General features: G+C 46.9%; 1 protein-coding gene across 3 annotated transcripts in view; it reads left to right on the forward strand.

Annotated features, from left to right (window-relative positions):
- The window catches only part of LOC123407194 (BEACH domain-containing protein B-like), a 38,165-nt gene extending 19,013 nt beyond the window's left edge, over positions 1–19,152 (forward strand). For 2 of the 3 annotated variants that reach the window (XM_045100272.1, XM_045100273.1), the window contains 18 exons: positions 7,047–7,290; positions 7,398–7,601; positions 7,674–7,895; positions 7,981–8,157; positions 8,239–8,351; positions 10,739–11,182; positions 11,253–11,463; positions 11,742–11,963; positions 12,637–13,092; positions 13,167–13,457; positions 13,533–13,985; positions 14,068–14,114; positions 14,215–14,308; positions 14,519–14,725; positions 15,200–15,325; positions 15,408–15,779; positions 15,867–16,098; positions 16,922–17,770. In XM_045100272.1, coding sequence (XP_044956207.1) covers positions 7,047–7,290; positions 7,398–7,601; positions 7,674–7,895; positions 7,981–8,157; positions 8,239–8,351; positions 10,739–11,182; positions 11,253–11,463; positions 11,742–11,963; positions 12,637–13,092; positions 13,167–13,457; positions 13,533–13,985; positions 14,068–14,114; positions 14,215–14,308; positions 14,519–14,725; positions 15,200–15,325; positions 15,408–15,779; positions 15,867–16,098; positions 16,922–17,619 — 4,813 coding nt within the window. In that variant the 3' untranslated portion in view covers positions 17,620–17,770. Of the gene's footprint in view, positions 1–7,046; positions 7,291–7,397; positions 7,602–7,673; positions 7,896–7,980; positions 8,158–8,238; positions 8,352–10,738; positions 11,183–11,252; positions 11,464–11,741; positions 11,964–12,636; positions 13,093–13,166; positions 13,458–13,532; positions 13,986–14,067; positions 14,115–14,214; positions 14,309–14,518; positions 14,726–15,199; positions 15,326–15,407; positions 15,780–15,866; positions 16,099–16,921; positions 17,771–18,365 lie in introns of those variants that run through there. The other variant, XM_045100274.1, reaches the window with a different exon arrangement.
- Positions 19,153–27,141: the final 7,989 nt, after the last annotated feature.

Here is a 27,141-nt window from a genome sequence, read left to right on the forward strand (position 1 = left end):
GATCGCATAAGAGGCACCGAGGGTGGTGTGTGAGGCGATGGCGGGCGAGGCGCTCCGCAGTGCAGCAGCGGTCCTGGCTGGCGAGCCAGTGGAAGAATCTGACCTTCGGTGGGGCCCAGCTCTTCCAGATCAGCTTCCAAGAGCGGCAAGCGATAGATCCGTGGAAGGTGGCCTGGTAGCAGGACCTAGCTGTGTAGCTGCCGTTGGCCGTCCATTTCCAGGTAAGCTTGTCTGGCTCAGGGGAAAGGGTGGCGCGAGCCACCAGCATCCAGAGTTGGAGATACTGCCCAATCTCCTGGAGGCCAAGGATGCCGCGGATGTCCCGCGCCCAAGCATTGCCGTGGATGCCCTCCGCCACCGTTCGGGAATTCCTGCGATTTTTGGGGATGCACATGTACAGCGCGGGCGCGTGCTCGCGGATGGATAGGCCGAGGAGCCATCGGTCCTCCCAAAAGAGCGCTGTGGTTCCATCCCCGAGCTGCATGGTGGTGGAGGCGTGGAAAAGGCCGTGCTCCTCGGGGGTGAACTGCATGTCCAGGCCATGCCAAGCACGACTAGGGTCCGTCCGCGAGAGCCATAACCATCTGAGCCGAAGAGCGAGCCCCGTGCGCTCGAGGTCTCGGACTCCCAGGCCACCATACTCGATCGGCCGACATACCTGGCGCCAGTTCACGTGGCAGTGCCCTCCGTGGGTGGCCTGGCGTTCGGCCCAGAGGAACCCACGCTGAATCTTCTCGAGCTGCTTCAGGGTTTTCTTCGGGGGGGGGGGGGGGGGGGAGGGCGAGCATTTGGCGCCTGGGAATGGCGCTTAACACAGATTTGACGAGCGCGAGTCGCCCGGCCTTGTTCATGAGCCACGCCTTCCACGTCGGGAGGCGGCCTGCCACCGTGTCGACGAGTGGTTGCATCTGGGCCGCGGAGAGGCGGCGTGTGGAGAGGGGGATGCCCAGGTATGAGATGGGCAGGTCCGCCGTCTGGCAACCCAGGGTCTCCAGCACTGTGGCAGTCGTTTCGTCCCCATGCAATGGCGTGGCAGAGCTCTTCCCGTAGTTCACATGCAGGCCAGAGGCGGCACCAAAGACTCCTAAGATGCCCTTCACGGCCCTAACCTCGTTGGTCGTGGCGTGACAGAACAACATCACATCATCGGCGTATAGCGAGATGGCCGGAACATCTCGACGGGGGTGGAGGCTCCGGAGGATGCCGGTCTGGAGCGCTCGTTGCATGAGGCGACTGAGGGTGTCGACGGCCAGGACGAATAGCTGCGGAGACGTCGAGTCACCTTGGCGCAGCCCGCGGCGGTGCCAGATCGGGGGCCCAGGCACTCTGTTGAGAAGGACCCGGGTGCTGGCCGAGGAGAGTAGAATGGCCAGCCACTCCCGGAACCTTGCTCCGAACCCATATTGGCGCAGGGTCTCGAAGAGGAAGGGCTAGGATATGGAGTCGAAAGCCCGGGTGAGGTCGAGCTTGATCATGATTCTCGGAGCTCCCAACTGATGCAGCAACTTTAGAGATTGCCGGACTAGGATGAAGTTGTCGTGGAGGGTGCGCCCGGCAATGAATGCATTCTGATATCGGCTCACCAGGGAATCAAGCTTCGGAGCCAGGCGCAAGGATAGGACCTTCGCGAAGAGCTTCGCCACGATATGTATCAGGCAGATCGGCCGATAGTCATTCAGCCTGTGAGCGTCGGCGCGCTTCGGCAGTAAGGTGAGCAGCGCTTGGTTGAGCCTGTGGAATCCACGCCCTCTCAGCGCGTATAGCAGCTCGAAGACCTCAAGGATGTCGTGCTTGATGATGCTCCAGCAAGCGCGCAGGAACTCCGCGGTGAAGCCACCCGGTCCTGGCGCCTTGTGCGCGGGCATACGCCTCACAGCCTCCCAAATCTCCTCTGGGCTGAAGGGCGCCTCGAGGCTCGTTAGGTCAGCGGGCACAATGAGGTGCTCGAGGTCTAGCATGTGTGCTCGGTCAGTCGCAGTGCCGAGCAGCCCGTCAAAGTGATCAAAAGCTGCCTGGGCCATCTCGTCGTGCTCGACTAGGATCTGCCCATCCACAAGCAGGCTGTGCACACGGTTCTTCTGACGAAGGTATGTGCATTGCCGGTGGAAGAAGCTCGTGTTCGCGTCGCCGTCCTTGAGCGAGGCGAGGCGGGCACGCTGTTGGGCGATCGTGCGCTCAAGTGAGGCCAAGCCAAGGTAGGACATCTTGAGCTGCTTGCGCAGCCAATCTTCCGGGGGCGTGAGCGTGCGCGTCTCCATGGCCTGGTCAAAGCGCAGGATGAGCTCGCGGGAGGCGGCGAGCTTGTCCCTGATGTTGCCCGTGGATTTGGCGCTCCAGCTCGTGAGGGCGCGGCCCGTGGCCTGCAAGCGCCCGACAAGCCGCCTGAAGGGGTCAGTGTCCGACACCGAGCTCCAGGCTGCAGCCACCGTGTCATGGAAGCCGTCTAAGCGCATCCAGAACTCCTCAAAGTGGAAGCGTCTATGAGCCGAGGGCATGGGCGAGCAGTCCAGGAGCAGGGGACAGTGGTCGGAGACGACGGATGCCAGGCAGCGGAGGTAGCACTCGCCATGGCAATCCTCCCAGTCCGCGGTGCAGAGCACCCGGTCGAGGCGCACGAGCGTAGGGGGAGACTGCTCATTGGACCACGTGAAGCGGCGCTCGTTGAGATACACCTCCTTAAGGGCGAGGTCGTTGATTACGTGGCGGAATCTGCCCATCATGCGATGGTTCACGTTGCCCGTGCTCTTGTCCGAGGCGTGACATATCAAGTTAAAATCCCCGCACAACATCCATGGTCCTGGGTTGGTGGCGTGTATGTCGCAGCTCCTGCAAAAACCCAGTTTGTCCTGGTCACTCTGGGGTCCATAAACCGTGGTGAGCCACCAGGGGTTGCCACCGGGCACGCACACCTTCGCAGTCACCGCGTGCTGCGTGAACTGGAGGTCGGAGATCGTGACGACCCTGGTTTTCCAAGCGAGGAGGATGCCGCCGCGCGTGCCATCAGCCGGGAGATAGGTGGACCCATCAAATTCAGACCCCAACGTGTCCAACACAACAGACGACGAGATCAAGGCCATCTTTGTTTCTTGGAGGCATACAATGGACGCACGAGTGTTACAGAGCAGCGAACGGATAGCGCAGCGCCGAGCGCGCGAGTTAAGGCCTCTAACATTCCATACAACGATTTTCAAGCCGTAATCCATGAGCAAGGGATCGACGGGTGAGGAGCGACGACGCTAACGCGCGTAGGCAGCAGCGTTTGGCGCAACAGACATGCATTCTGGGATCACCCTGTCCACGAGGGAGGCCATAGCCTGCAGCACGGGTAGCTGGATCGGCGCGGCGAATAGGTCGTCGTAGGCCTTCATCTCGGTTGCGGAGATGTGCTGGTTGATGCCGACGATGCCGAGGGTGCGCAGAATCTGAACTTGGGCACGCCTCTCAGTCCTGGGCGGCGTTGCAGTGGCCGCAAGAGAAGCTGCAGATCGTCCTCGCCGGGGGCTGAAGTTCAGAGGTGGCCGCGGGCGCTTCCCAGGGGACGGCAGAGTGGCGTTGAGCTGCTTTGTGGCGGCTGCCAGAAACTGACCCAGCCTCCAGGAGGAGGGGCATGTGGCTGTCCGGCTGCGTGGCCGTCGCAGAGTGATAGGGGGGGAGGCGAATCTGCTCGTGGCCGTCGCGCGGGGAGCTGCAACCGGGGCGCCTTCAGGGTCGTTGTGCGTGGGCCGTTGCAATATGCGAATCTGCTGGGGGTTGGGGTGACAACTGGCCTCGCCGGACGCTGCGCGGGGGGGGGGGGGGGTCCAGTAGGGTGGTGCTCTTGCGCTTCTGGCGCGAGGAGGGTGCGCGCGGCCAGGGGCGCCTCTGCAGCGGGCTGGTCGCTGGCCAGGGGCCTGGGCGCCAGGACCGGTTCGGCAACATCTGTTTCCTTGATTCCCGCACATGCAAAAGCAGTTTCCACGCATGACCGCGGCGTCTGATCCGATGCATCATGCGGGTCCCTCGCCGCAGGGGTGAGCGTAGCGCCACTTTGCCCCAACTAGGCGGCAGGCGAGACTGGCAGGGTGGGGCCGCCTGGTTGCGAATCTGGGACCTGGCTGGCGAGCGCAAGCTCAGCCGAAGCCGAAGTGGCCCCAATCGCATCTTGGTCCGGCGCGGGGAGAGCGCGGGGGCGCGCGGTCCCGGGCGTATCCGCCTCGGCAGTGGTGGGGATGCTGGGATTTGAATCAGCAGTGGGCATGTGGGCTTCGACAGCCAACCGCTGCACGCCAGCTGTCCCTGGGCTTGTCCTTACTGGCACCAAAGCAGAGACCGGCCTGTCGTGGCCCGAAGGTGGGTGCGCGCGGGCCCCTGGGGAAGCTCCCTTTTGCAGGGGGTGACGCAGTCCGGCGGCCCTTTGTTGACGCGGTGACGCATCTCGGTGGGCCCCTGTTGCCTTGGCCAGGCCAGCATGCCCAACCTGGCCATGCGGGCACCTTTCGGCCGCGCCGCCGCGCCGGGCCAGGAGGCCGCCGTGGCAGTGCCATCGGCACGGCCAGGACGGCGCATCGATGGCCATGCCGTCCGCGCGCCCAGACGGAATCTCGTCGGAGCGCCTGCGCTTGCGGCCGCGGCGGCGCGCGCGCCCTGGGGCTGGCCCCTGGTCGTGGCCCGGGCCGCGTCTTCCGCCCTCGCCAGCGCCGTCCCCATTCGGGTCTCCGGCAGCCTGGTGGCCGTCTGGTGCGTCCCTGATCCGCGCAGCCGTGGTGAGCTCAATCGAGATGGGGTAAGACAGAGACCGGACGGAGGGGGGGTCCGAGGGCACCCGGGCAGGCAGCTGATCGACGATGACCAGCACCGCGGCGCGCCGGATGTCAGCGGGGTCATGCGCGCGGCCGGTGAGACGGAAGACGGCGAGGTCGTCGCGCGAACGCGTGCGGGGGTGCAACCTCTCCACCCAGGAGCTCGTGCCCAGCAGGTGCTCGGCCGTGGCGAGATGCCACGCGTGGGCGGGGATGCCACGGAGCTCGAGCTCCACGCGGTACCCAAGGCTGTCGGCGTTGGCGTGCGCCAGTTTGCACCATGGCCGTAGGGAGAGCGAGAATCGGGGCGAGCAGAGGAGGTGCTCGCCGTGAAGCCGGCGCATGGTGGCCACGGAGGAGAAGAGGATGAGGAAGTCCTCTGGATGGTGCATGTGCACGGTGAAATCGCCCTCGGCAAGCTCCAGCGAGCTCAGCAGCAGCTCGGTCACCTCGGTCGGAGATACCCGCGGCCTGTTGCCCGTGATGGTGGCCACCATTGCGCGAGCGAGGACGAGCTCGGCGTCGTCCATCTCCGCCGTCTGCGCGACAATAACCCGCGTGGGGCCATCACATGGCGTCGGGGCGGCCGGGGCCGGAGGGGGTGGGGGCGTCGGCGGGGGAGCGATGCGGGGGCGCGCCGCTGGGGGAGGGCCTCTTGCGACGGCGACGGCCCCGCGAGAAGGGGGGGCGGTGCGTTCTCAGCCGTGCGCGTGGGCCGCCGCGGTGCGTCCGTGGTGCGCCGGGACGCGTCGGCGGCGCGGCGTCCGCCGCAGGCGCGGGAGGCGTGGCCGAAGACGAGGCAACGACGGCACCGGACATCATTTGGGCAGTCGCGCACGTGGTGTCGGGGGTCGAGGCAGCGGAAGCATAGGCCGGCGACCTCCTCCGGGGACGGGCTGCGGCGATGCGGCGGAGATGCCGGGCTGGCCGGGGTGTCGCGGCGTGGTCGACGGTGGTGATGCCTGCGCCGAGCCTGCTGGAACCCTTCCGCGTCAAGCACCGGGCCGCCCGACGCGCGGTGCACCTCCGAGCGAGGCCCGAGGCGGTCCTGGACCGCGGGGCGGGTGGTGGGCGCAACACGTCCGGGAGTGATGGTGGCGCGCCTGAGGCCAGCGGCAGCCGGCGGGCATGCGGAGGGCGCACGTGCGACGTCGCTGTACGACCTCGCCGAGGACTCTCCCTCCGAGCTGCTCCAGCGTTCCCCGTAGGAGACGCGCTCGCCGGAGGGGGTCGCTTGGCGGTCGAGAGGGTCAGCGGCGACGGGAGCAGCCATCACGCGGGCTTGGGGAGGGGCGGGTGGGGCGCAGGAGCGGCGGCGGAGGCTGGTGGGCAGCGAAGCTAGGCGCGGGGTGCGGGAGCGGAGCGGGGTAGAGCCATCTTCCGCTCCGCATGAGTGCTGTCACTACTGTATTTTGACCTTGCTTCCTGCAGTGTTGAGTGACTCATGTTTCAGAAATGTCTATCCATTTGATCAGAATAAAAGGCAGTTCGCTTTACCACGATTTCAGTTTAGTGATGTCTAATATATTCAGCGATACTCACATTTCCATTTACAATTTTTTGTAACATAGACATCCATCTCCATGTTCCAGTCAGACCGACTTTCAACACTAAACTAGGAAATTGTTTTGTTACAACCCTAAACTAGGAAAACAGTTCAATTTGCCGCTCGGTTGGTCTGGCAGGTGGTTTTGACCGACACGTGTGTTTTGAATGATGTGGCACCTGTGTGAACAATTTTTATCCCTGGAGCTCTTTGTCGTTCTTAAGAATTCTTAATAGTGAGGCCAAGGTTCAGTGGCAGAGCTCAATAAATGGAACAGAGCGTGATGTTCCCTATCTATAGACTGGTTCATTTTGGGGAAGAAGAAAGAGAGGCAAAGAGGACGTCAATCTCTTGTTGGACCCGCGTAGTCTTGTCTACTGGGACCACATCAGATTAAAACCACTCCAAATTAAGTCGAGCGGGTAAAGTACACTGTTTTCATGGTTCATGGTCGTAATATAGATGCTTCCGTAGTTTGTTGTTGTTAACTGGACTTCTGCCAAAGTTCTGGGCTGAAAACTAGAGTTTGTTTGCAAGAACCTTTTTGTTTCTGCGGCGATCTGTTTACCTTCCATCTTCTATGGATTGCATCACTGGATTTTGTATGTTACTACAAAAAAATGATTGTGAGAGCTCATAATATCTAGGTATATCATACTCCGTACTTGTTTAACGTAGGTAGTATGTATCTTATGGTATATGTGACTTAGTTCATTTCTCAGGGAATTTGAGCCGATCAGATTGTTGGGGCTTCAGCTCCTTGGAAAGCTTTTGGTCGGGAGTCCATCAGAGAAGAAAGGAGCAATATTATTTACCTTACCCACAGGAAAATCTAGGAAAGAAATGACATCAGCACCTCAATTGTTTTTCCATGTAATATCTGAACGGCTCTTGAGATTTCCACCCTCAGATAATTTAAGTGCAACTTTTTTCGATGTTCTTCTGGGCAGAACCAGTCCAAAACAGGTCATAATGCCAATTTTGTGTCATGTTACTGTTTCAATTTATTATTTTGCCATCATTTTTGGTAAAAACTGAAACTTTAAATGTGGTCTGCTGTTTTCCCTGTATAGGTCCTACAAGAACATTCTCAGTCTGATCCATCAAAAGATACGAATTCCAACACTTCAAGCTTGGATCACTTTTTCCTTCCCCGGACTTTGGTTTGCATCTTCAAATATATGCAGTCTTGTGAAGATTCTTCAGCTCGCACGAGAATCTTAACTAACCTCCTTGGTTTACTCTGTTCAAACCCTACAAACATTGAGGAGTTAATGGTACTGATTATTTTCTTAGTTCTATATAAATTACTTACTACGTACATGTTAATCCTGGGATGATTTTATCAGGAGCATGGTTGGAACTCTTGGCTTGAGACATCGACAAATCTCGATGTAATTAAGGAGTACAAACCAGTCTCTAAAGCTGAGTTAGACAATGTGGATATCAATGAACTAATTCTTGTTAGGAAGTTGTACTCGTTGGTCCTTTCATACTACCTGAGATCTGTAAAAGGTGGCTGGCACCAGCTTGAAGATACAGCTCATTTTTTCCTTCTGAAATTTGACCAGGTTTGGTGTTATCTCCTTTTATATGAACAGCTTGGTACCATATATCTTTTGTTCGGTTCTGATGGCATTACTGGGATTAATGCAGGGGCAACTATCAAGTTCTTATTTGCTGCGGGATATACTTGATGATATTGTTGGGAGCCTGCTTCAGACATCTTCAGAAGAAAATATTTTCCTTTCACAACCTGCCTGTGATAATGTCTTGCATCTTTTGAAGCTTATCCAGGAGTTGCTTGTCAATCAAATAGGAATTAAGCTATTGGTAAACTTCGAAACATACTTTTATGAAACAGAAAATAATTTATTCTATACACATTTAAATACTGTTCTTATTCGTTTACAGTTTTCATCTCCTAGCACTACGGACGAATCTTCATCCGATGACAAATGGAAAGAAGATATTAAGCTTACAATAAATGAAATTTTAGATGCTGAGACCAATGATCAGTGTAGAAGGTGCTAGTTCTTTCCCTGTGTTCTCGTGCATAAAATGCTTAGTTATTATTGGTAAATATGCGAGTCTTGTGTAGATAGATGTGGAGTACTACTTATACCTGCATTCTCACTCCTTGTTGCTCCTTGTATTTGTTAAGTTTCATGCATTAGCCAATGTAACCAAAAGTCTGAACTGATGGAAAGGGGCAGACAATCCACATATAAAATAGAGGTGCAAGGAGAGGAAACATAGCCTAATAAGGACTCCTAGACCAATACTAATACTTCCTACCCCCCTTCCTCCTCAAATGAAATGCGTATGCAAGGCATTTGAAGAAGTCTAATCGTAGTAAAAAATGATAATCCAAAATCCGCGTTTTGAGAGTGTTGTCGTAGGATGAAAAGTCTTCAAAACCTGTCTAGTCAAGCCAAAGGGGATAACGAAGAGATGGCACATCAGAGAAAGACACCACATCAGTAGAAGGTACAAGAGAAGATGAGTTGTCAAAAGAAGATGACAAAGAGAATGAAGCATTAAGCAAAAAATCATGGCCCAAGAAAACCGGCGGCGAAAGAAGCTTGGAGGCAGGAGAATGGGCTTAGATCAACAGTGCAAAGAGAGGCCACGAAAATCCTATAGAAAGGACAATGACCAGAAAAGGCCAGACTGAAAAAGGTATGGTGGACTCACATGACATGAGAAACACAAAATATCAACGGATTTGGTCGACGCAGCGGAATCATCCAATATGTGAGCATTTTTGATGTAATAGCGTCTTATATTATGTAACGAAGGGAGTAGAAGCTAAAAAGCACACATGATATAAAGCTGCAGGAGCCATCGTGTTTGCAAAGAAACTGCGGAGAAAGCCGTGCACATTAGATGCCGACAAAGAGCAGCGAAGAACAACGACCAGTGAAAGAGCACACAACACCAATATAAGGTGCATGTGCAAGAAGGAGCAATGTCGAAAATCACCGGACAGTGAGAGGAGTCATGTAGAGTGACAATCACCATGAGTGAAGGTTGCAAGAGGAGTCACTGTATAGAGACCAGCACAGCCTGCGAAAGACACCGGAAGGGACAACGTCACAGGTGGACGACCACCAAGCATCGAGAGACGGTGCATGTGCGAGATAGGACCATTATAGGAAACGCTATCAAGAGTCAGCGGACAGCGAGGAAGATGCATACCCGATGAAAACATCGTATCAGTTTTTTTTAAGATGAGATCAAGACAGCAGCTGGGCGGTACAGTAGACCTTGAAACGGTAGGTGACAGGAGCACCATGTAGCAGCAGGAAGTAGACCTTGTACACGCATTTGCTTTACTTGGCCATTTTATCCTTTTCCATTCCGAGGTGCATATTGCAATATTGTGCCCGTAGCCCAGGTTACAGTCAGCGGTTACCACCATTTGACCACTCGTTGCCAGCCCTGGTGTGTTTGTACCATCCCCGCCCTAAGCGACGTATCTCCACTCCTTTCCCAGTGCATCCACTCGTTGCACACATGCCTTAGCCGTACCTATTGTGGCTGTCACGGCTTCAAGCCTCCACTGTGAGTCTGTGACTACTGTGGTAAAACAAGGCACACCGAAGAGGGATCACAAGAATTGCCGTCCTCTGAAGGGCTCTGGTGGCATGCACTAGGCGACAAGGACCGAGCATCAAACACATTTGCTGAGGTACCACCGCCTGTCCTAAACAAGCCATGCATCTTATGTCAGGCAGTCAGATCATCAAGGTCACCATTGCATTGTTTCAGGATCGATGCAAAGGGCTTTGTGTGTCATGCTAGGGTTTCCTCCTGCCTTCAGAATTAACACTGGATTACCTTTTATATCGATGTTTTCTTTGATGGCCTTGTAAGATATCTCTTATCCTGTAACGAGCTCCTCTTCAACAGCAACCATCTAGGTTTTGTCAGCTTGTTTGGACATGACAAATCAGAGGGGACAGCTTGTGCTGCCTGCCAACAGCATCTATTCATTTGGGTGTGTAGGGTTTCCTAGTCTTAGGCTTGTATACAAACCCACTGTTTTTTCGTTCTATGTATCTGGACACTGAGCTCTGGTGTTATCTCAAAGGAAAAATAAAGATGCATTTACATCAACATGCACCACTAGTATATCCATCTATTTCTTAAGTGCATATGTTGCTCAGACTGGTAGTTAAACCATTTAATATTTACCCTTCCCCGGACCCTGCGCAAGCGGGAGCTACATGCACCGGGCTGTCCTTTTTTTTAATTCGTGGCATACACAACCTGAAGCTCATATGTTAAACTGCTATGATTCTCAAGCTGAACAGTGCCTTTTCATAGACTTTGATTTGTTTCGTATTTCTTAAAATTTCATACTCGAGCAACTGCAAATCGACATTCTAACAGATATATCAATTATCAGTTTTCCTTGGAGCTCGTGCCAATTTTCTGTTGGGGATGAAGTAAGTGATGATTGGTGGAGCTTCTTTGACAAGGTATGGAGTATTATATGTAATTTGAATGGGAAAGGACCAAGCAAACTGATCCCAAAAAGTCCCCAAAATGTTGGAGTCCCATCCCTGGGGCAAAGGGCACGTGGATTGGTCGAGTCTCTGAATGTCCCTGGTGCAGAAATGGCGGCTGTTGTTGTATCCAGTGGTATTGCAAAAATGAATATATTTGCCGACAGAGCAACGATATTGAGGGAAGAGATATTCCCGAGAATTTTCTTTCACCTTGTTATTCTCTACCTCTGCAAAGCTGGATTGGAGAATGCATCCAAGTGTGTTTTGCAGTTCATGTCATTGCTTCCCTTTCTCATTGCAGACGATGACCAAAGCAAAAACAAGCTGCATTTTCTAATATGGTATGCTGAAAACATCAAGCTTTTTTATAAGCTCGTGTAATATATTCTTCTAACTCCTTTCTTGGTACAGGTCTTTACTCATTGTGCGATCTCAGTATGGGCAACTAGATGATGGTGCACGCTTCCATGTTTTATCACACTTGATTCTCGAAACTATCATATATGGCAAGTCCATGCTTGTTACTAATATCTTGGGCAGAGATGATTCTATTGAAGTCAACAGCAATAAGGAGGCTGGGTTCATTCTCAGTTTTATACAGAAGGATCGTGTTCTTGCCACGGTTTGTTCATTGGTGCTTATGTTTATATTTGTTCAGAACCTTTTGTTGCTGTCTTAGAAACTTGTACCAGTTCATTGAGTAGGACATGTTTCAAGGGGCACAACTTGAACTAACTAACGGTATTGACATGCTGTTTGGCTGTTTGTCTTTCCCTTTCATTTTGGGTCAGGAAGGGGGATTAACCGTTCTTTATATGTTTATTCTTTTTTATGTATGGACCATGTTAGAACACATATTTGTTTCTAAGTTGTGACAAACAGTCATGTTTATTTTTTCAGGCTGCTTATGAGGTTAAGCATATGCATGCTGTTCAGGCTGATCGCTTAAGGAAGCTGCAAAAACTAAACTCTAAACTTAACGAGCGTTCTACTAAAGAGACACAACTAGTGCAGATTGTTAATGATCAGATACATTTCTCCATCACTTCTGCACTTTCCACAGATGACAGTAGAAAAGCAGCTTTTGAACTTGCTTTTGATGAGGATCAGCAAATTGTTGCAGTAAGTAAAATACTGCCAAATTTCCAATGCCTTTTTGCGTTTTGGAGGGCATATACTCCCTCCGTCCCAAAATTCTTGTCTTAAGTTTATCTAGAAATGGATGTACCTAAATACTAAAACTTGACTAGATATATTTATATATAGACAAATGTAAGACAAGAATTTTGGGACGGAGGGAGTAGTTATTAAGTTTCATGTACCAACCAGTAGAGCCAACAGTCCAAACTGATGGAGAAGGTTGGTCAATCCACACCCTCTCTCATGTATGGCTCAAATTAGGTCTAAACCTGAAAAGAAAAAGGCCAAGCAATTTTTTGTTTAAATTGTGAAGCTGAGATTTGAACCCAAGGCTTCTTGGCTTTGATACCATCTTAAGTTCCATGCACCAACCAGTAGAACTAAAAGTCTGAACTGATGGAGAAGGTTGGGCAATTCACATATACTTCTAAAATAGTCATATAGTAATTATGGTAATTGTAATTATTGTTGGACATATAGTCATATACTCCCTCCGCCCCGAATTACTTGTGGCAGAAATGGATGTATCTAGAGCTAAAAATACGTCTAGATACATACATTTCTGCGATAAGTAATTCTGGATGGAGAGAGTAGTAATTATTTTGTGTTCTGGAGGACATATAATCATATAGTAATTATTTGTCTCTTGCATCAGGATAAATGGATACATATTTTCCGTGCTCTGATTGATGAGAGGGGACCGTGGTCTGCAAACCCTTTTCCGAATGATGCTGTGACTCACTGGAAACTTGATAAAACAGAAGATAAATGGCGACGGAGGTTCAAGCTCAAGCGGAATTACATGTTTGATGAACGTCTTTGCCAACCTTCATCCTCTAGGAATGAAATTACAGAGCCATTTTTTGACCAACCATCTTTTAGCACCAAAGTTCCTGAGAAAATGAAGCGATTCCTTTTGAAAGGGGTGCGAGGAATCACAGATGATAGTGGCTATGGATCATTTGAGGACACTAATGGTACAAGTGAATCTTTCCAGAGTCCTTCAGAGAACCAAAACCATAATAATGCCTCAGATTCCTCAGATCATCGCACTGCTGTTCAGAATAAGAGAGAGACATCATCTACGAGTGCAGATAATGATTTTACCAAGGTAAAAAAGATTAGCATAAATTTGCCTGAAGGTACCTGACAGATGTTGATTGCTGTTTGCTTTCTATCTTCCAGGTGCTATGTTCAGTTCATTGTGTTCTTGTAACCCCAAAGAGGAAACTGGCAGGGCAGTTAAATATCACACGAACTGTTCTACATTTTTCTTTTGATTTTTTGGTTGAAGGGACTGGAGGATCATCTGTTTTCAGCAAATTCAAAGATAAGAAAGATTCTGACAGGAAGAATGAGCTGGGCGGTGCGGAGAGACTTTATGGTTGCCGAGACAGTTTGATTAGAATCAATGGCGGCTTGATGCAAAACCAATCTAATAAAATCAAACATCACAGGAGGTGGAATATAGCCAAAGTATGTGCAACCCTCTCTGTCACTCTATTTTGCTTGCTCACTCTTTTCATCTTCTTTCTTCCATGTTTGTTTCAGATAAAAGGTGTTCACTGGACACGCTATCTACTACAGTATACTGCAATGGAGATATTCTTTGATGATTCAAATGCACCTATATTTTTAAACTTCTCCTCCCAAAAGGATGTTAAAAGTGCTGGGTCTCTCTTAGTTTCCCTCAGGAATGACGCCTTGTTTCCTAAAGGAAGTATTAAAGACAAAAATAGTGTCATTTCATTTGTTGACAGGCGAGCTGCACATGAAATTGCTGAGAATGCCAAGGAAAGATGGCGAAGGAGGGAACTCAGTAATTTTGAGTATCTAATGATTCTTAATACCCTTGCTGGACGATCTTACAATGATTTAACTCAGTACCCTATATTTCCATGGGTTGTGGCTGATTATGCCTCAGAAAATCTAGATTTCAACAAGTCATCTACTTTTAGGGATCTCTCAAAGCCAGTTGGTGCTTTGGATGAGAACCGATTTAAGGTCTGGTAACTGTTGAGTACTTACTTTCATGTTCTAGGTTAGCATGCCTTATGAGAACCTCATAAACAATGTGCTTTGTCAGGCTTTTGAAGATAGATATCTTAATTTCTGCGATCCTGATATACCGAGGTTGGATCTTGACTAGAAAAAGCAGTTTCTTTGGTTTCCCTTTCGTTGTTGTTTGAGTTCAGATTAATTGTACTAAGAACCGCACATCTTCTTGCTGCAGTTTTTATTATGGATCTCACTACTCTAGCATGGGAATCGTTCTTCATTACCTTCTCAGGCTCGAACCTTTTACAACCCTGCATCGTAGCCTTCAGGTTGTTAATGTGCTTGTCATAGAATATTTTTGACCATATATTTTTCATAACTAAGCATTGTGTTCTCTTATTATCACAATGCCATTCATCTTATGTTAATACTTAGTACAGTACTTGTCATGCCACATTTTCACCATAATTCACAAAGCAGTAGCTTTAATATGTGATAATTATTCAGCATTTGTGCCCCTCTGACACTTCCTTGTACAGGGTGGCAAGTTTGACCATGCAGATCGTCTTTTCCAGAGCATTGATAGCGCTTACAGAAACAGCTTATCAAATACAAGTGATGTCAAAGAGCTTATTCCTGAATTCTTCTATATGCCTGAGTTTCTTGAAAATTCAAATTCATATCATCTTGGTATTAAGCAGGATGGTGAACTTTTAGGTGATGTTGCTCTCCCTCCATGGGCGAAGGTAATGGATACTTCTTTTTGTCAGTTATCTACTCCCTCCGTAAAGAAATATAAGAGCGTTTAGATCACTACTTTAGTGATCTTGAGGATGAATTACCTGTTCACTAGGGTAGCTTTACTGTATTGTAATGACAGTTATTTTGGTCTTTTGTAATCTTCACATGCTGTTTACAGTACCATCTCAGTTCCGAGATACGAGAGTTGAGCTAGCTTTCTAAATAAAAAAAGGATTTTCTTGTGTGGAAGCTGCCAGACTAGCCTTCCCAAGAAATTATCTTTCTGATTTGACCATCACTACTAACAAGATCAACTCCATAAAATTGTAATGTTGCAAAGAGCAATTTGCTGCATAATTATGTCAGTTCATGTAGCTCTATTTAGCACACGCATCTTCAACTTCTTTGGTGTTCAACTGCATCCTATTTTAGTAATTTGGTACTTTTCCTGATATAACTTACTTCATACAAACATTTAGGGTTCTTCAGAAGAATTCATTCACATCAACAGAGAAGCACTTGAAAGTGAATATGTGAGCTCTAATCTTCATCACTGGATTGATCTCATATTTGGGTACAAGCAGCGGGGACAGCCTGCCGTTGAGGTGCGATTAGGTTACTTTTGCCAGCGTCTTTGAAACTCTAGCAATGGAATATTAGTTGACCTATATATTTTACTTTTTATAGGCAGCAAACATATTTTACTATGTGACATACGAAGGCGCAGTTGATCTAGAAAACATGGATGACATGTTACAGAAATATGCTATTGAAGATCAGATTGCGAATTTTGGACAGACACCTATCCAGATTTTTCGCGTGAAACATCCAAGAAGAGGGCCTCCTGTCCCAATTGCCCATCCACTGTATTTTGCACCACAGTCCATAACGTTAACTTCAAGTGTTTCTAGCACAATCAGCCACATGTCTGCTGTACTATTTATTGGCTTGTTGGATAACACAATTATACTGATGAATGAGGGACTCATATTATCAGTGAAGCTGTGGTTGACAACACGGATGCAGTTAGGTGGAAATTTCACCTTTTCTGGACCACAGGTTTTTCCTGATCACAACACCATATAACGGTATAAACATTGACATGTTAGTATATACTTCTGTTGATAACATTTATTTATTTTGTAGGAAAATTTCTTTGGGGTTGGTTCAGATATTATCTCCCCTCGTAAAATTGGCACTTTCCTGGCTGAGAACGTCAAATTTGGAAGACAGTTCCTAGCAACTCTGCAAATTAACAGTGACAAATATTTGATTTTATGTGGAAATTGGGAAAACAGTTTCCAGATAATTTCTCTCTGTGATGGAAGAATTGTGCAGAGCATCAGGCAGCATAAAGATGTTGTTGGCTGTGTTGCTGGTAGAGACATTTTAGCGAGTTTATGTTATCCATTTTATTTTCAAGTTTCCAGATTATTTTGGAGTCCATAGCTCTCACTTTGACCAAGATATGGGTGGTACCCCAGCCGTTCCTAGGAATCTTAACAACATCCTTACCCCCAGGGCATTGGCCTTCTGAAGTTCCCTAGCTAGAATTGTAACAAAGAATTTGCAATCGTTTTCTCATGCACACCCAAACCCAAAAAGGTTACTATTAGGAGGAGAACACTAACGTGTCACAAAAGGTTACTAGGGTTAATCGGCTGTTCCTGAAAGAACCAAAATAACTATAGTAAACAGCCAAAGAGAAAGCCTAAAGCCTAAAAGCTAAGGAAGAGGAAGACTGAAACCTTACTGCCACCGCTGCAGGTCTGGAGACTCTGCATGCAAGAACCCGCAATCCTAAAAAATAATGCATCATGTGCTGATAAATCTTGCTCTTGAGTCCCTTGAAATAAGCCATGTTCTTCATCTCTCTCGATTGCATTTCACACATGGATGTGAAGTAATTCCTGGTGAGGAATAAAGTCTGTTCGACCACTTCACATCCTTGTTTCATGCATGGTAATTTGGATGGTAAGACGGAGCATCAAAATTTAAATTAATGATCTGGTTATCTCATTTTATTAGACATTTCCCGTCCTTGTGTGACCATTCAAAGCTGTTTGATTGCTTCTTTTCTGTCTTTTGTGCGTTGACTGGATTTTTCAAATTTAAATGGTGCTTGTCGTTTTCGTATAGCTTATGAAATTTCTCATTCTAGTTGTTCCCCTTTTCATTTGTTAAGAACTTTTGTGATGCAGTTTCATCCGATGGAAACGTGGTTGCAACTGGAAGTTATGACACAACTGTTATGATCTGGCATGCATTTCGAGGCAGACCAAGTGAGAAAAAAATGAGGACTGCAAATTTTGAAATTTCGGAAAATGATCACATTATATTGGAAAGGCCTGTTCATATCTTGTGCGGTCATGATGACATCATAACATGCTTATTTGTTAGCACGGAACTGGACATTGTTGTCAGTGGTTCGAAAGATGGAACTTGTATTTTCCATACACTGCGTGAAGGGAGATATGTCAGATCCATTCGGCATCCTTCTGGTCTTGGTTTATCAAAATTGGTGGCATCACGACATGGAAGGGTGGTATTGTATTCTGAAATTGACCTATCCTTGCACCTGCATTCTATCAATGGTAAACATATTGCTTCGACAACATCCATTGGACGTCTCAATTGCATGGAACTTAGTTGTTGTGGAGAGTTCATGGCTTGCGCTGGTGAGCATGGGCAAATAGTTCTGCGTTCTATGCACACTCTTGATATTGTTTGGAAATATGCTGGAGCTGGGAAGGCAATTACTTCTCTAGCTGTGACCCCTGAGGAGTGCTTCATAGCAGGAACCAAGGACGGTAGCTTGCTTGTATTTTCAGTAGAAGCTCCTCTACTTCGGAGAGGGAGCATGCCAGGAACAAAAGTGAAGCCTTCGGCATCTGGTTAAGTTGTGGTAACTTGTAGCTAGACAAATCCACTCACAAAAACCCTTGTGCAGAAGTTTAAAGCATAAGGTACACCAAGTTTGAATTGATTAGTCTTTTCTCACGCTTGTCCTATTCAATTGCCCTTTATCACGTTTGCCTTTGTTTTTCTCATGATTTTAAGTGTGATGTGTACTTTACATCATCTCTTTATATCTTAGTACCTCGTCTATTTTCATCTCTGAAGGGGAGCCTTGGCGCAGCGGTAAAGCTGTTGCCTTGTGGTTGAGTACTGGAAACAGTCTCTTGAAGAAATGTAGGGAAAGACTGCGTAGAAAAGACCCAAAGTTGTTGGACCCTTCCCCGGATCCTGCGCAAGCAGGAGCTACATGCATCAGTCTGCCTTTTTTTTTTCTTTCTTTCTTTCTTTTTTTCATTTCTTAAATCAGATTGCTTAGTACTGCTTATAATGCATACGGAAAGTGTCTAAACTCCTTCACCTGTTTCATAGGAAACTATTTGTACTGCAGTTAGGAAATAATTTCTCATTTAGCTATCCTAGGAGTTCTCCAACCATGACATGTTAGATTGGATCAATCTCAGGTTTAGTTCTAGAGTTTCTGTTAATTTTTGATACTTCGGTACTTCTGACTCCTATTGAGCTGCCAAGTTCAGAAGTTAAGATCTGGAAATGTTAGCTTTAGTTAAACCATGTGCATAATTTGTCATGAAAGTACTGACCACTGAATTCTGTTGGCACTCTCTGCAGGTTATTAGCAGAAAAATACACCAGTTCTCGTGCTCATGCATAATGTACATAACGTGGAGCGAGATTGAGGGGACATGGATTCTCAAGAAGCCCTGCTGACGACGATCCATGAGCAACCAAGCTGACAGTAGTGAAACTAACATGCATGAGGAACACCGATTAGCGGAGTACCACATTTGATTTTCAGGGTAGACAATAGCAACTGACACTTACATCGGTATGGCACACTACCACTCCTGTTGTTGTGTAGTGGAGGGGTGGTTATCAGGGTTAGCCTAGCCTCAGCATGATTTGCCTGTATGTATTAGACGTCAGTGCTATGTATACACCAAACTCCACACTGTGGTAGAGAGGGTATTCTACATTCCTAGCAATCTGGAAAGTGTACAAATCATTCAAGATCAGCAGTTCTCATGGTTCTAGAAAATTCTAGAATGGATTATTGATGTCAGCCTTAAAAAAAATCGACACTGAAACTTGAAAGGTGCTCTTGAACAGTGTCTAGATTGATTTCTCAAAAAAAAAAACCCAAAATCAAAATCATTAAAAAAACAGTGTCTAGATACGAATCCCTTTTCACTATTGCATTGGTTCTTATGAGACCTTCAAATCCGGGCCCCAATTGTATTTGTCAGCCACATTCTTCTTCTATTGCATTTTGCACCGATGTATGCACTGCAAATTTTAGACTGCTGTGTATTGTGTTTTTACATAAGTGTGTATTGTATTTCTACACTAATGTGTACTACATTTATGGACAGTAGTTACTACTTCCTTTGTCTCAAAATAAATGTCGCTAGTACAAATTTGAGACACTTATTTTGGGACGAAGAGAGGACTATGATCGTCTATTGCACTTTTGGAAGTCTCTCTTGCTCTTGCTCTCGCTCTCTGTGTGTGCAGGCGCGTGCCCATGAAGTCCATACAGTCAACTTGTAGACAAAATCTGTAACTGACCGTTGTCTTAGGACGCGGCTCGTCTGCAGTGCCTTCAGGCACGACAGAACTGCAGTACATGTACAAATCAACCATTCATTCACTTTCCATCCCATCCAACGGACTTCTGGTACTCGTCAACAAACGACCCTGAATTAGCGAGAGCTGCTAATAAACTAGCACCAAAATCACGTCTTTCGTCTGCCCTTGTCGCGCCAAAACTTGTTGCGTAGTGTACCAGGGTGAGGTGCTCATGGCCGTGTAGAACCAAGTTCCTGCCAAGTTGTTGCTGCCGCTACCCCATCGCCCGTCGCAGTCGCCGTCGGCGAGTATTCCGTGATGTTGACGACACCGGCAGCGACATGTCCCTTCCAAGCGTCGTCAGTCCGTCCTCAAACCCCTTTTATCAAGCTCGTGCGAGCCGCACTGCCAAGATACAAACTACCGCGGCATGATGATTTTGTTGCGCCACCACCACATTGAGCCATTGACAGAACACCGTGCAAATACGTTACAGAATCCCACGAGCGCTGAACTCTGGCCGCCGGTGCTCCTCACCAAAAACGGTCTTGAATTGTTCAACGAACTTGCTTGTTTCTCTGTACTCTGTAGTCTGAAGTGCCCCACATGCCAAGCACCTAAAAATGCATTTAACTCTGTAGGTACATGCCAAGCATAAAAAATTGCAGGTAACTAAAACTCAAGTGTTACTGCAATATTGGCACTGAATCATCCAAGCAATGTAAATCAAATAATTTTGCAATTGTGAGCAATGAAACTCAAGTATAACATAGTAATATTACTGCTTATATAAACCCCCGAAATACAATAACACTGAGAAGCCATATTACATGAGAGCACTTTCTTTAGTTATCAAAAGAAGTCATTGCGGCAAAGGGCTTCAATGTCTTCTACTCTAGAAGTCTGCATTACAAAAAATAGTTTTATCGCAATGTACAACTGCATTATTGAACATACCAGCAGAACACAATTTTAGATCACACTTACCGTCAACAAATCGGTAAAACTAGTTGCAATATAATTATCTGTGAAACAATTACTCCCGGTAACATTATGATTGCTCCAATAATTTTTTTTTCTATGGAGTGGGATTGTGATGGTTCCATCTCATCTTCTCTTTGCTGAGACCAAAGATAACAGAAAGTTTCAGTGAAGTCTTAGTTTATATTTTAATTAACAACAAACTTGTAATATATAAAGAACATACCTTAGGTAATTTATTTGCTCTCCTAACTTCACTTTGTCCATTCTTTGGAGCCCCTTTCTTCTTGTTCTTATGTTGCTTGTCAATCCAGCTCAACTTTCTCTTTCTAGTTTTTTTCTTGGGGGATTTTTTCTTTAGGCGTGCAACAGCTAAGTGCTCGTTTGATTCTTCATGTACCACCTGGGTAGAACATCCCTCCATGTTGTTACTTTGATGGGCATTTTTCATTCGACCTAGAAATTCCTTAGTAAGGCTATCATGTGCACTTTCAAGCAGAATACAACATTCTTCAGAGGGAGCTACTTGGGTGGCCAAATTCATAAACTTGCGATTGAGAGATTTGTAGCGCCGATCAATATCAAACATTGGATTGTCATGAACATTTCTCCCACTTCTGTCCTGAATAGTTCCACAACGTGCTTCTCTAGTCCATCTCTTCAGAATATAATGTTCAGGCAATAGCTTGATGTTCATCAGATCAAGAACTTTTATTGCATGGGCACACAATATACCAATTCTCTCAAACTGGCCACAACTGCAGGAAGTTGTTTGTTCAAAAGGATCCCCAATAACGTTGCATTCATCTTCGGAACTGATTGTTATGGCAAATTCATATTCCACATCCAATTGTTTCGTGAATGATGCAATGGATCTCTCAAATTCTGTTTGAAAACTTTCAAATATGATAGGAGTGTAAACCTTTCTTGCTTGGACCAACATGGGAATATTCATTTTGACCCTAGGTAATAGCTCCCTAGACTCATACTCTGAATTCAACTCAGCATCACGTTTCACTTGCACGGCCCTTTCAAAATGTTTGAAAAAACGAAGAATATCAAGATCTGATTTTAAGTGGTTCTTGAGGTCATTATTTAGGCTCTCACTTAATTGTGTGCTTTGCATTCCCAAGGTGAAAGCATCCATCATAAAACATTGAGCCCACTTCTCTTTTACCTTATAGATGCTATCAAGCCAAGTTTGTTTTTCTATTTTACCTCGCATGGTGTCAAAAGCTTCCTCAAATGTATCCTTGTCCCGGTACTCATACATGCAAGCACTGAAGTCTGCAAGAATATGTGGTTCATCGTCCTCCTCACCCCCCTCCGCTTGAACCTCCTCCTGCGCCTCATCCTCCTCCTCCTCCTTCTTATGAGAAGATAAATGTTTAATGGCATTCTGCATTATGTGAAAAGTGCATAAACCATGTCGTGCCATAAGAAACACATCCTCAACCGCATTTCCCATCGCAACATCTTGATCTGTATATATAGTTCTTGGATGCTTCTGATTATGTGCAACCAGAAAAGTTTCAAATAGCCATTTGAAAGCCTCATATGTTTCACTATATAAAAGGCAGGCACCAAATATAACAGTTTGTCTGAATTGATTGAACCCAACGAATACACCAAATGGCCTAAGTTCCTTGTTGGTTCCAAATGTTGTGTCAAAAGTAACCACATCACCAAAATGAGCATAATCAATTAACATTTTTGCATCAGCCCAAAATATATTTGTGATATGTTCTTCATTGTCCAGCTGTACGGCATATTGGAATGATGGATTTTGGGCGACTTTATCCTGAAAGTATTTCAATATACTCCCAGCTTCACCATACATTAGTTCCCTTTGACGCTTAGTACGTAGGTAGTTTTTATGATCCCTGCGTATATAGCCAAGAACAGATGGTCCGCCAACTCGACGACTAGCACACTCATATGCAGCTTTTGGCCCAATACCGGAATCGTCGGCAATTTCAATCTCAAAAGCTTGAATTTCAGATATCTTTCGCTGTGATGGCAGAAAGTGGCATGTTTCTTGTAACTGCATAATGTGATTGTGCTCTAGAACTAGATCAGTCACTTCATAATTTCCCTCTTCTCTATTTATTGTGAGACCTATACGAGCTAGACAACCGGTTCTAATCTCAGCTCGAGGTTCCTTAATATGCTTATCTCTTTTGTCTTTTCCTCGATGACCTTCCTTGCGGCAAACAAATCTACACGACGTGATTGTCCGATCAAACTTACTTGGATTAAGGTATCGCTTTCTAGTACCAAATCCAACTTTGCCCCCATAAGCAACTCAGAATGTCCATGCTTCATCAACTGTGCCGAATTTCATGCCCATCTGTGGTACCCAACTTGGGATGGGACTTGATCTGTAAAAATCAAGAATCAACTTTCATTAGTCTATGCTGGGCATACATAAATAACTTAAAAATATAACTGTAGTATTTATACTGCATCTCACTCACGTGTTCAGACTACCATTGGCCTGGTAATCTCCCTCATTTGTATTTTCCATTGGGCTGTACAAGCAAGAATATCAGATCAGTTTTGAAAAATGGATTAGGGGATTGATGATGATTTTCGGTTTTTACCTATGGAGATCAAACTCGTCTTAGATCGCGACGTGTACGTGCAGTTTGAATTCGACGCGGCGGCGGCTGCTCGACGGGCGACGCGGCGACGGCTGCTCGACGGACGATGCAGCGGCCGCAGATTCGTTGAATTCGATGCAGCGCGGGGTAGCGGCAGCAACAGCTTAGCAGGAACTTGGTTCTACGCGGCCATCAGCACCTCACCTTGGTACACGGCGCAACAAGTTTTGGCGCGACAAGGGCAGACGAAAGACGTGATTTTGGCGCTAGTTTATTAGCAGCTCTCGCTAATTCAGGGTTGTTTGTTGATGAGTAGCAGAAGTCCATTGGATGGGATGGAAAGTGAATGAATGGTTGATTTGTACATGTACTGCAGTTCTGCCATGCCTGAAGGCACTGCAGACGAGCCGCGTCCGTTGTCTTAGTAGAGAGAAAAGTACAATAGTGCTTACTATGTTTTGTTCTTAAGACAAAACAATGTATCACTCCCTCTGTTTCGAAATATGTCTTTTTAGAGGTTTCTACTAAAAGATTACATACGAATGTATATAGACATATATTAGAGTATAGATTCATTCATTTTGCTCTGTATATAGTCTTCTAGTTAAATCTCTAAAAATACTTACATTTAGTAACGGAGGGAGTATATGTAAACCAATCTTAAATGTACAATTTTGAGTTGTTTTCTATGTGGATGTGTTAGAAGGTTCTTTTGAAGCACAAGAGAAAATTATACATCGCCAAGGAATCTTAATCTTATTTTTTTGGGAGGTTGTGCGCCTCCTAGACCAGTTCAGTGTCTGGGGGTCTTCAAATTTGTAAGGAAACCAAAAATTTTATAAAAGCATCTTCAAATTTGTGAGGAAACCAAAAAGTTTATAAAAGCATCTTCAACAGACGTGCGGTAGCAAAACTCTTTTTAGGTGCCGAAATAGCGTTTTAGCGTGCGCTAGCTTTTCCAGGCATTGTAAAATTCAACGCGCCGCAGTAGCGCTTCAACAAACGTGATAAAAATATAAAAGAAATGCTCAAACATACACAAAATAAATCAACAAAAATAGTTCATCGACAAAAATTCAAATTCAAATTCAAACTCATAACAAGCAAATTCAAATTCATAAAATATGCTAATAAAATAAAAATACACCTAGACTACTCCTTCGTGGTGTAGTCCCACGATGTAAACCCATCCTCCCACCAAGGATTGTTTGAGTCCCAGCTCGACCCCTCCGGGTTGTCTATCTGGGCATTTGCCAGTGCCTTGCACGTACGTCTGTCCTGGCTACGTGCAACTCGCTCTGCCTTCCTCTACGCATAGAACTTGTCCTCGGCGAGGAAGTCCTCCAGGAAGCGCTTGCGCCACTCCGCCATGCCGGTCTCGTCCTTCTCCGCGATTAAGAGGCGGCGCTCCGTATTCCGCTGGATGCGACGGTCCTCCTCGGTGACGTGACGCGGGGGAGGCGTGCCATCCTGCATCTGCTGGTATGTGAAGACGTCGTTTAAGTTCATCTGCGCTCGAGGCGCCACGCCGCCGCGTCATACGCGCGGCCGGCCTCTTGGGCGATCTCGAACGTGCCGAGCCCGAGGCGTGTATCGCCGGAGCGGATCTCCACGTAAAACACGCCAGAAGGACGGGCGCGTATACCGTGTTAGCCCGAGCCGCTTCGGGAGCGCGACGACATGGTGGGGCGCGGCGGCGATGGGGCGTTGGAAGAGGCGGCGGAGAAGGCGCGACGGCGAAGCATGGGAAGAGGCGGGGAAAAAACACGGGAGGGAATGGGGGCGCTTGGTGAGCGCGGGCGCCGCGCGGGATTTATAGCGTGCACTGGCCGAGACGGGACAAAATTACTATGCGGTCCGCCGCTTTTCCCTACGAGCGGGATCTTTTTAGCGCGCCACCGTTTCACGCGTCTGCTGGAGCTCACCGCGCGGTCGCTCGCAGCGCCAAAAGGGAAGGTTTTACCACGAGCGTCATTTTTGGCGCCGTTGTTGGCGATGCTTTAAGGGCTTGAAGATCACCTATTTCATGAAGATCTATCCCAAGTGGACCTGTTCATGGACAACCTGATCCGGAGGCCCGAACCCGAAGCTCGACATTCAGGCCGGGCTCAGGCTCCACTTTCTCACCCGAAGCCCGGTCCGAAAGCCCGAATACAACCTGAAAAGTATGTATAAATAGTTTTATTTGAAATATAGGTATAATAAATTAATATAACATTCAAAATAAGATTAATTTAGTTTTAAAATGCCACTGTTCATCTGCTTTGAGCCGTCCCGAGCGGGCTTGGGCTTGGAAATTTTTCTTGGTGCTTTGTGAAGCCCGGTCCGAACCCAATCCGGCCCGACCAATGATGAGGTTTAATCCTAAATGAGGTTAGTCCTTCAAAGGTGTGCATCATGATGGCATAGGTTGTTTGCTACTTCAAGGACCCTTAACGCGTGATTGTGTTCCGCGAACAAATCCATCGAGGTCTGAGATCGGGGAGGCGCCTTCTTGAGAGAGGACGGGGCAACAAGGCAACCCTAGAGAGGGCACCACCCATTTTTTTAGAAAAGGAGGAAACGAGCCCCCGGCCTCTGCATCAATCGATGCATACAACCATCTTATTTATAATAATTCAAAAAGCGTCCGAGGTCCACAAAGCTCTGCAGCTTGAGATAACAATTAAAAAATCTGATATGAAAAAGCCACATCCGGCGTAAATAACAGCAGACTACGATGCCTATACACCTAGCATATTATTAGCACGCCATCCAAACCAGTTGAAGATAACCCGAGCGGTCGTCTCCCATCGGCTGCACCCAATATCCATAAGCTCCCTGGAGTCTGTACGACTGAGTAACGACCACGTACAGATCCAGGACGTCGCTCGAAATATGACCTGCAAAAAATGTTGAAGTTCTTGCCATTAAAAATCATGTCGTTCCTGGTATTCCATATAGCCCAAAATAACACACGAATCCCAACTCTTATAAGTTTCCATATTCTAACGTCCACTCCATTGAGCCAGTTGTGAATAGCGAGGTAATACATGTTGGTGGAGAAATATTAAAAGCTATATGAACGGTACGTCATAGGAGTTTTGCAAGTGGACAGTGTATGAATAGGTGTGTGATTGTTTCATTCTGGTCACAACAATTCGGCCTGCCTCTCCATCGTCGTTTTGTTAAGTTATCTTTGGTCAATACCACACCTTTGTGTATGAACCACATGAAAATTTTAATCCTGAGCGGCACCTTGATTTTCCAAATATGTAGTGATCTTGATAGTGGTCCAGTATATATTAGATATGTATACATGGATTTTACTGAAAATACCCCGTTGGCAACCAATATCCAACGAATACTATCCGTCTGGTCAGTTAACTGAACCTGCATGAGTCTTCTGACCAGATGCAACCATGTATTCCAACGTGCTCTCACTAAAGCTCTCCTGAATTGCATGTTAAGAGGTACGGATTGTAGTACCGTGGACACATATTCGTCTTTACGTTGGACAATATTATATAGCGTTGGGTATTGAATTGCTAAAGGGGTGTCACCTAGCCAAGTGTCCTCCTAGAATCTTGTTGATGCCACCGTCACCAACTAGAAACTTCACTCTCTGGAAAAAGGTCACCTTTATCTTCATTAACCCTTTTTCAGAATGGTGAGTCATCTGGTCTAGTGGTAACCTGGGCTAAAGTTTTTGAGTGTAAGTATTTATTCTTCAGTATTTGGATCCACATTCCTTCAGTTTCTGTAGATATCCTATAAAGCCATTTGCTAAGAAGGTATATATTCTTCACTTTTAAGTTTTCAATACCCAAACCCCCCTATTATTTAGGTATGCATATAATATCCCAACGTGCTAGTCTGTATTTCTTCTTAGCCTCATCACTTTGCCAGAAGAAACGCGATCTATAAAAATCTAGTCTTTTTCGTACTGGTATTTCAAAAAAAGACAAGAGAAACATGGGTAGGCTTGTTAACACCGAATTTATTAATACTAGCCTGCCTCCGTATGACATAAGCTTGCCCTTCGAGCAACTTAGCTTTTTTCAAATCTATCTTCAATATATTTCCATTCCTTATTCGTTAGTCACCTATGATGAATAGGAATCCCGAGATAGCTAAATGGTAGTGATCCCAATTCACAACCAAAAAGTTGTCTATAAGCGTCTTGCTCATCTTTTGCTTTCCCAAAGCAGAAAATTTCGCTTTTGTTGAAATTAATTTTGAGCCCCGATAATTGT

The sequence above is a fragment of the Hordeum vulgare genome, chromosome 7H (genome assembly GCF_904849725.1).
Source record: "Hordeum vulgare subsp. vulgare chromosome 7H, MorexV3_pseudomolecules_assembly, whole genome shotgun sequence".
NCBI lineage: Eukaryota > Viridiplantae > Streptophyta > Magnoliopsida > Poales > Poaceae > Hordeum > Hordeum vulgare.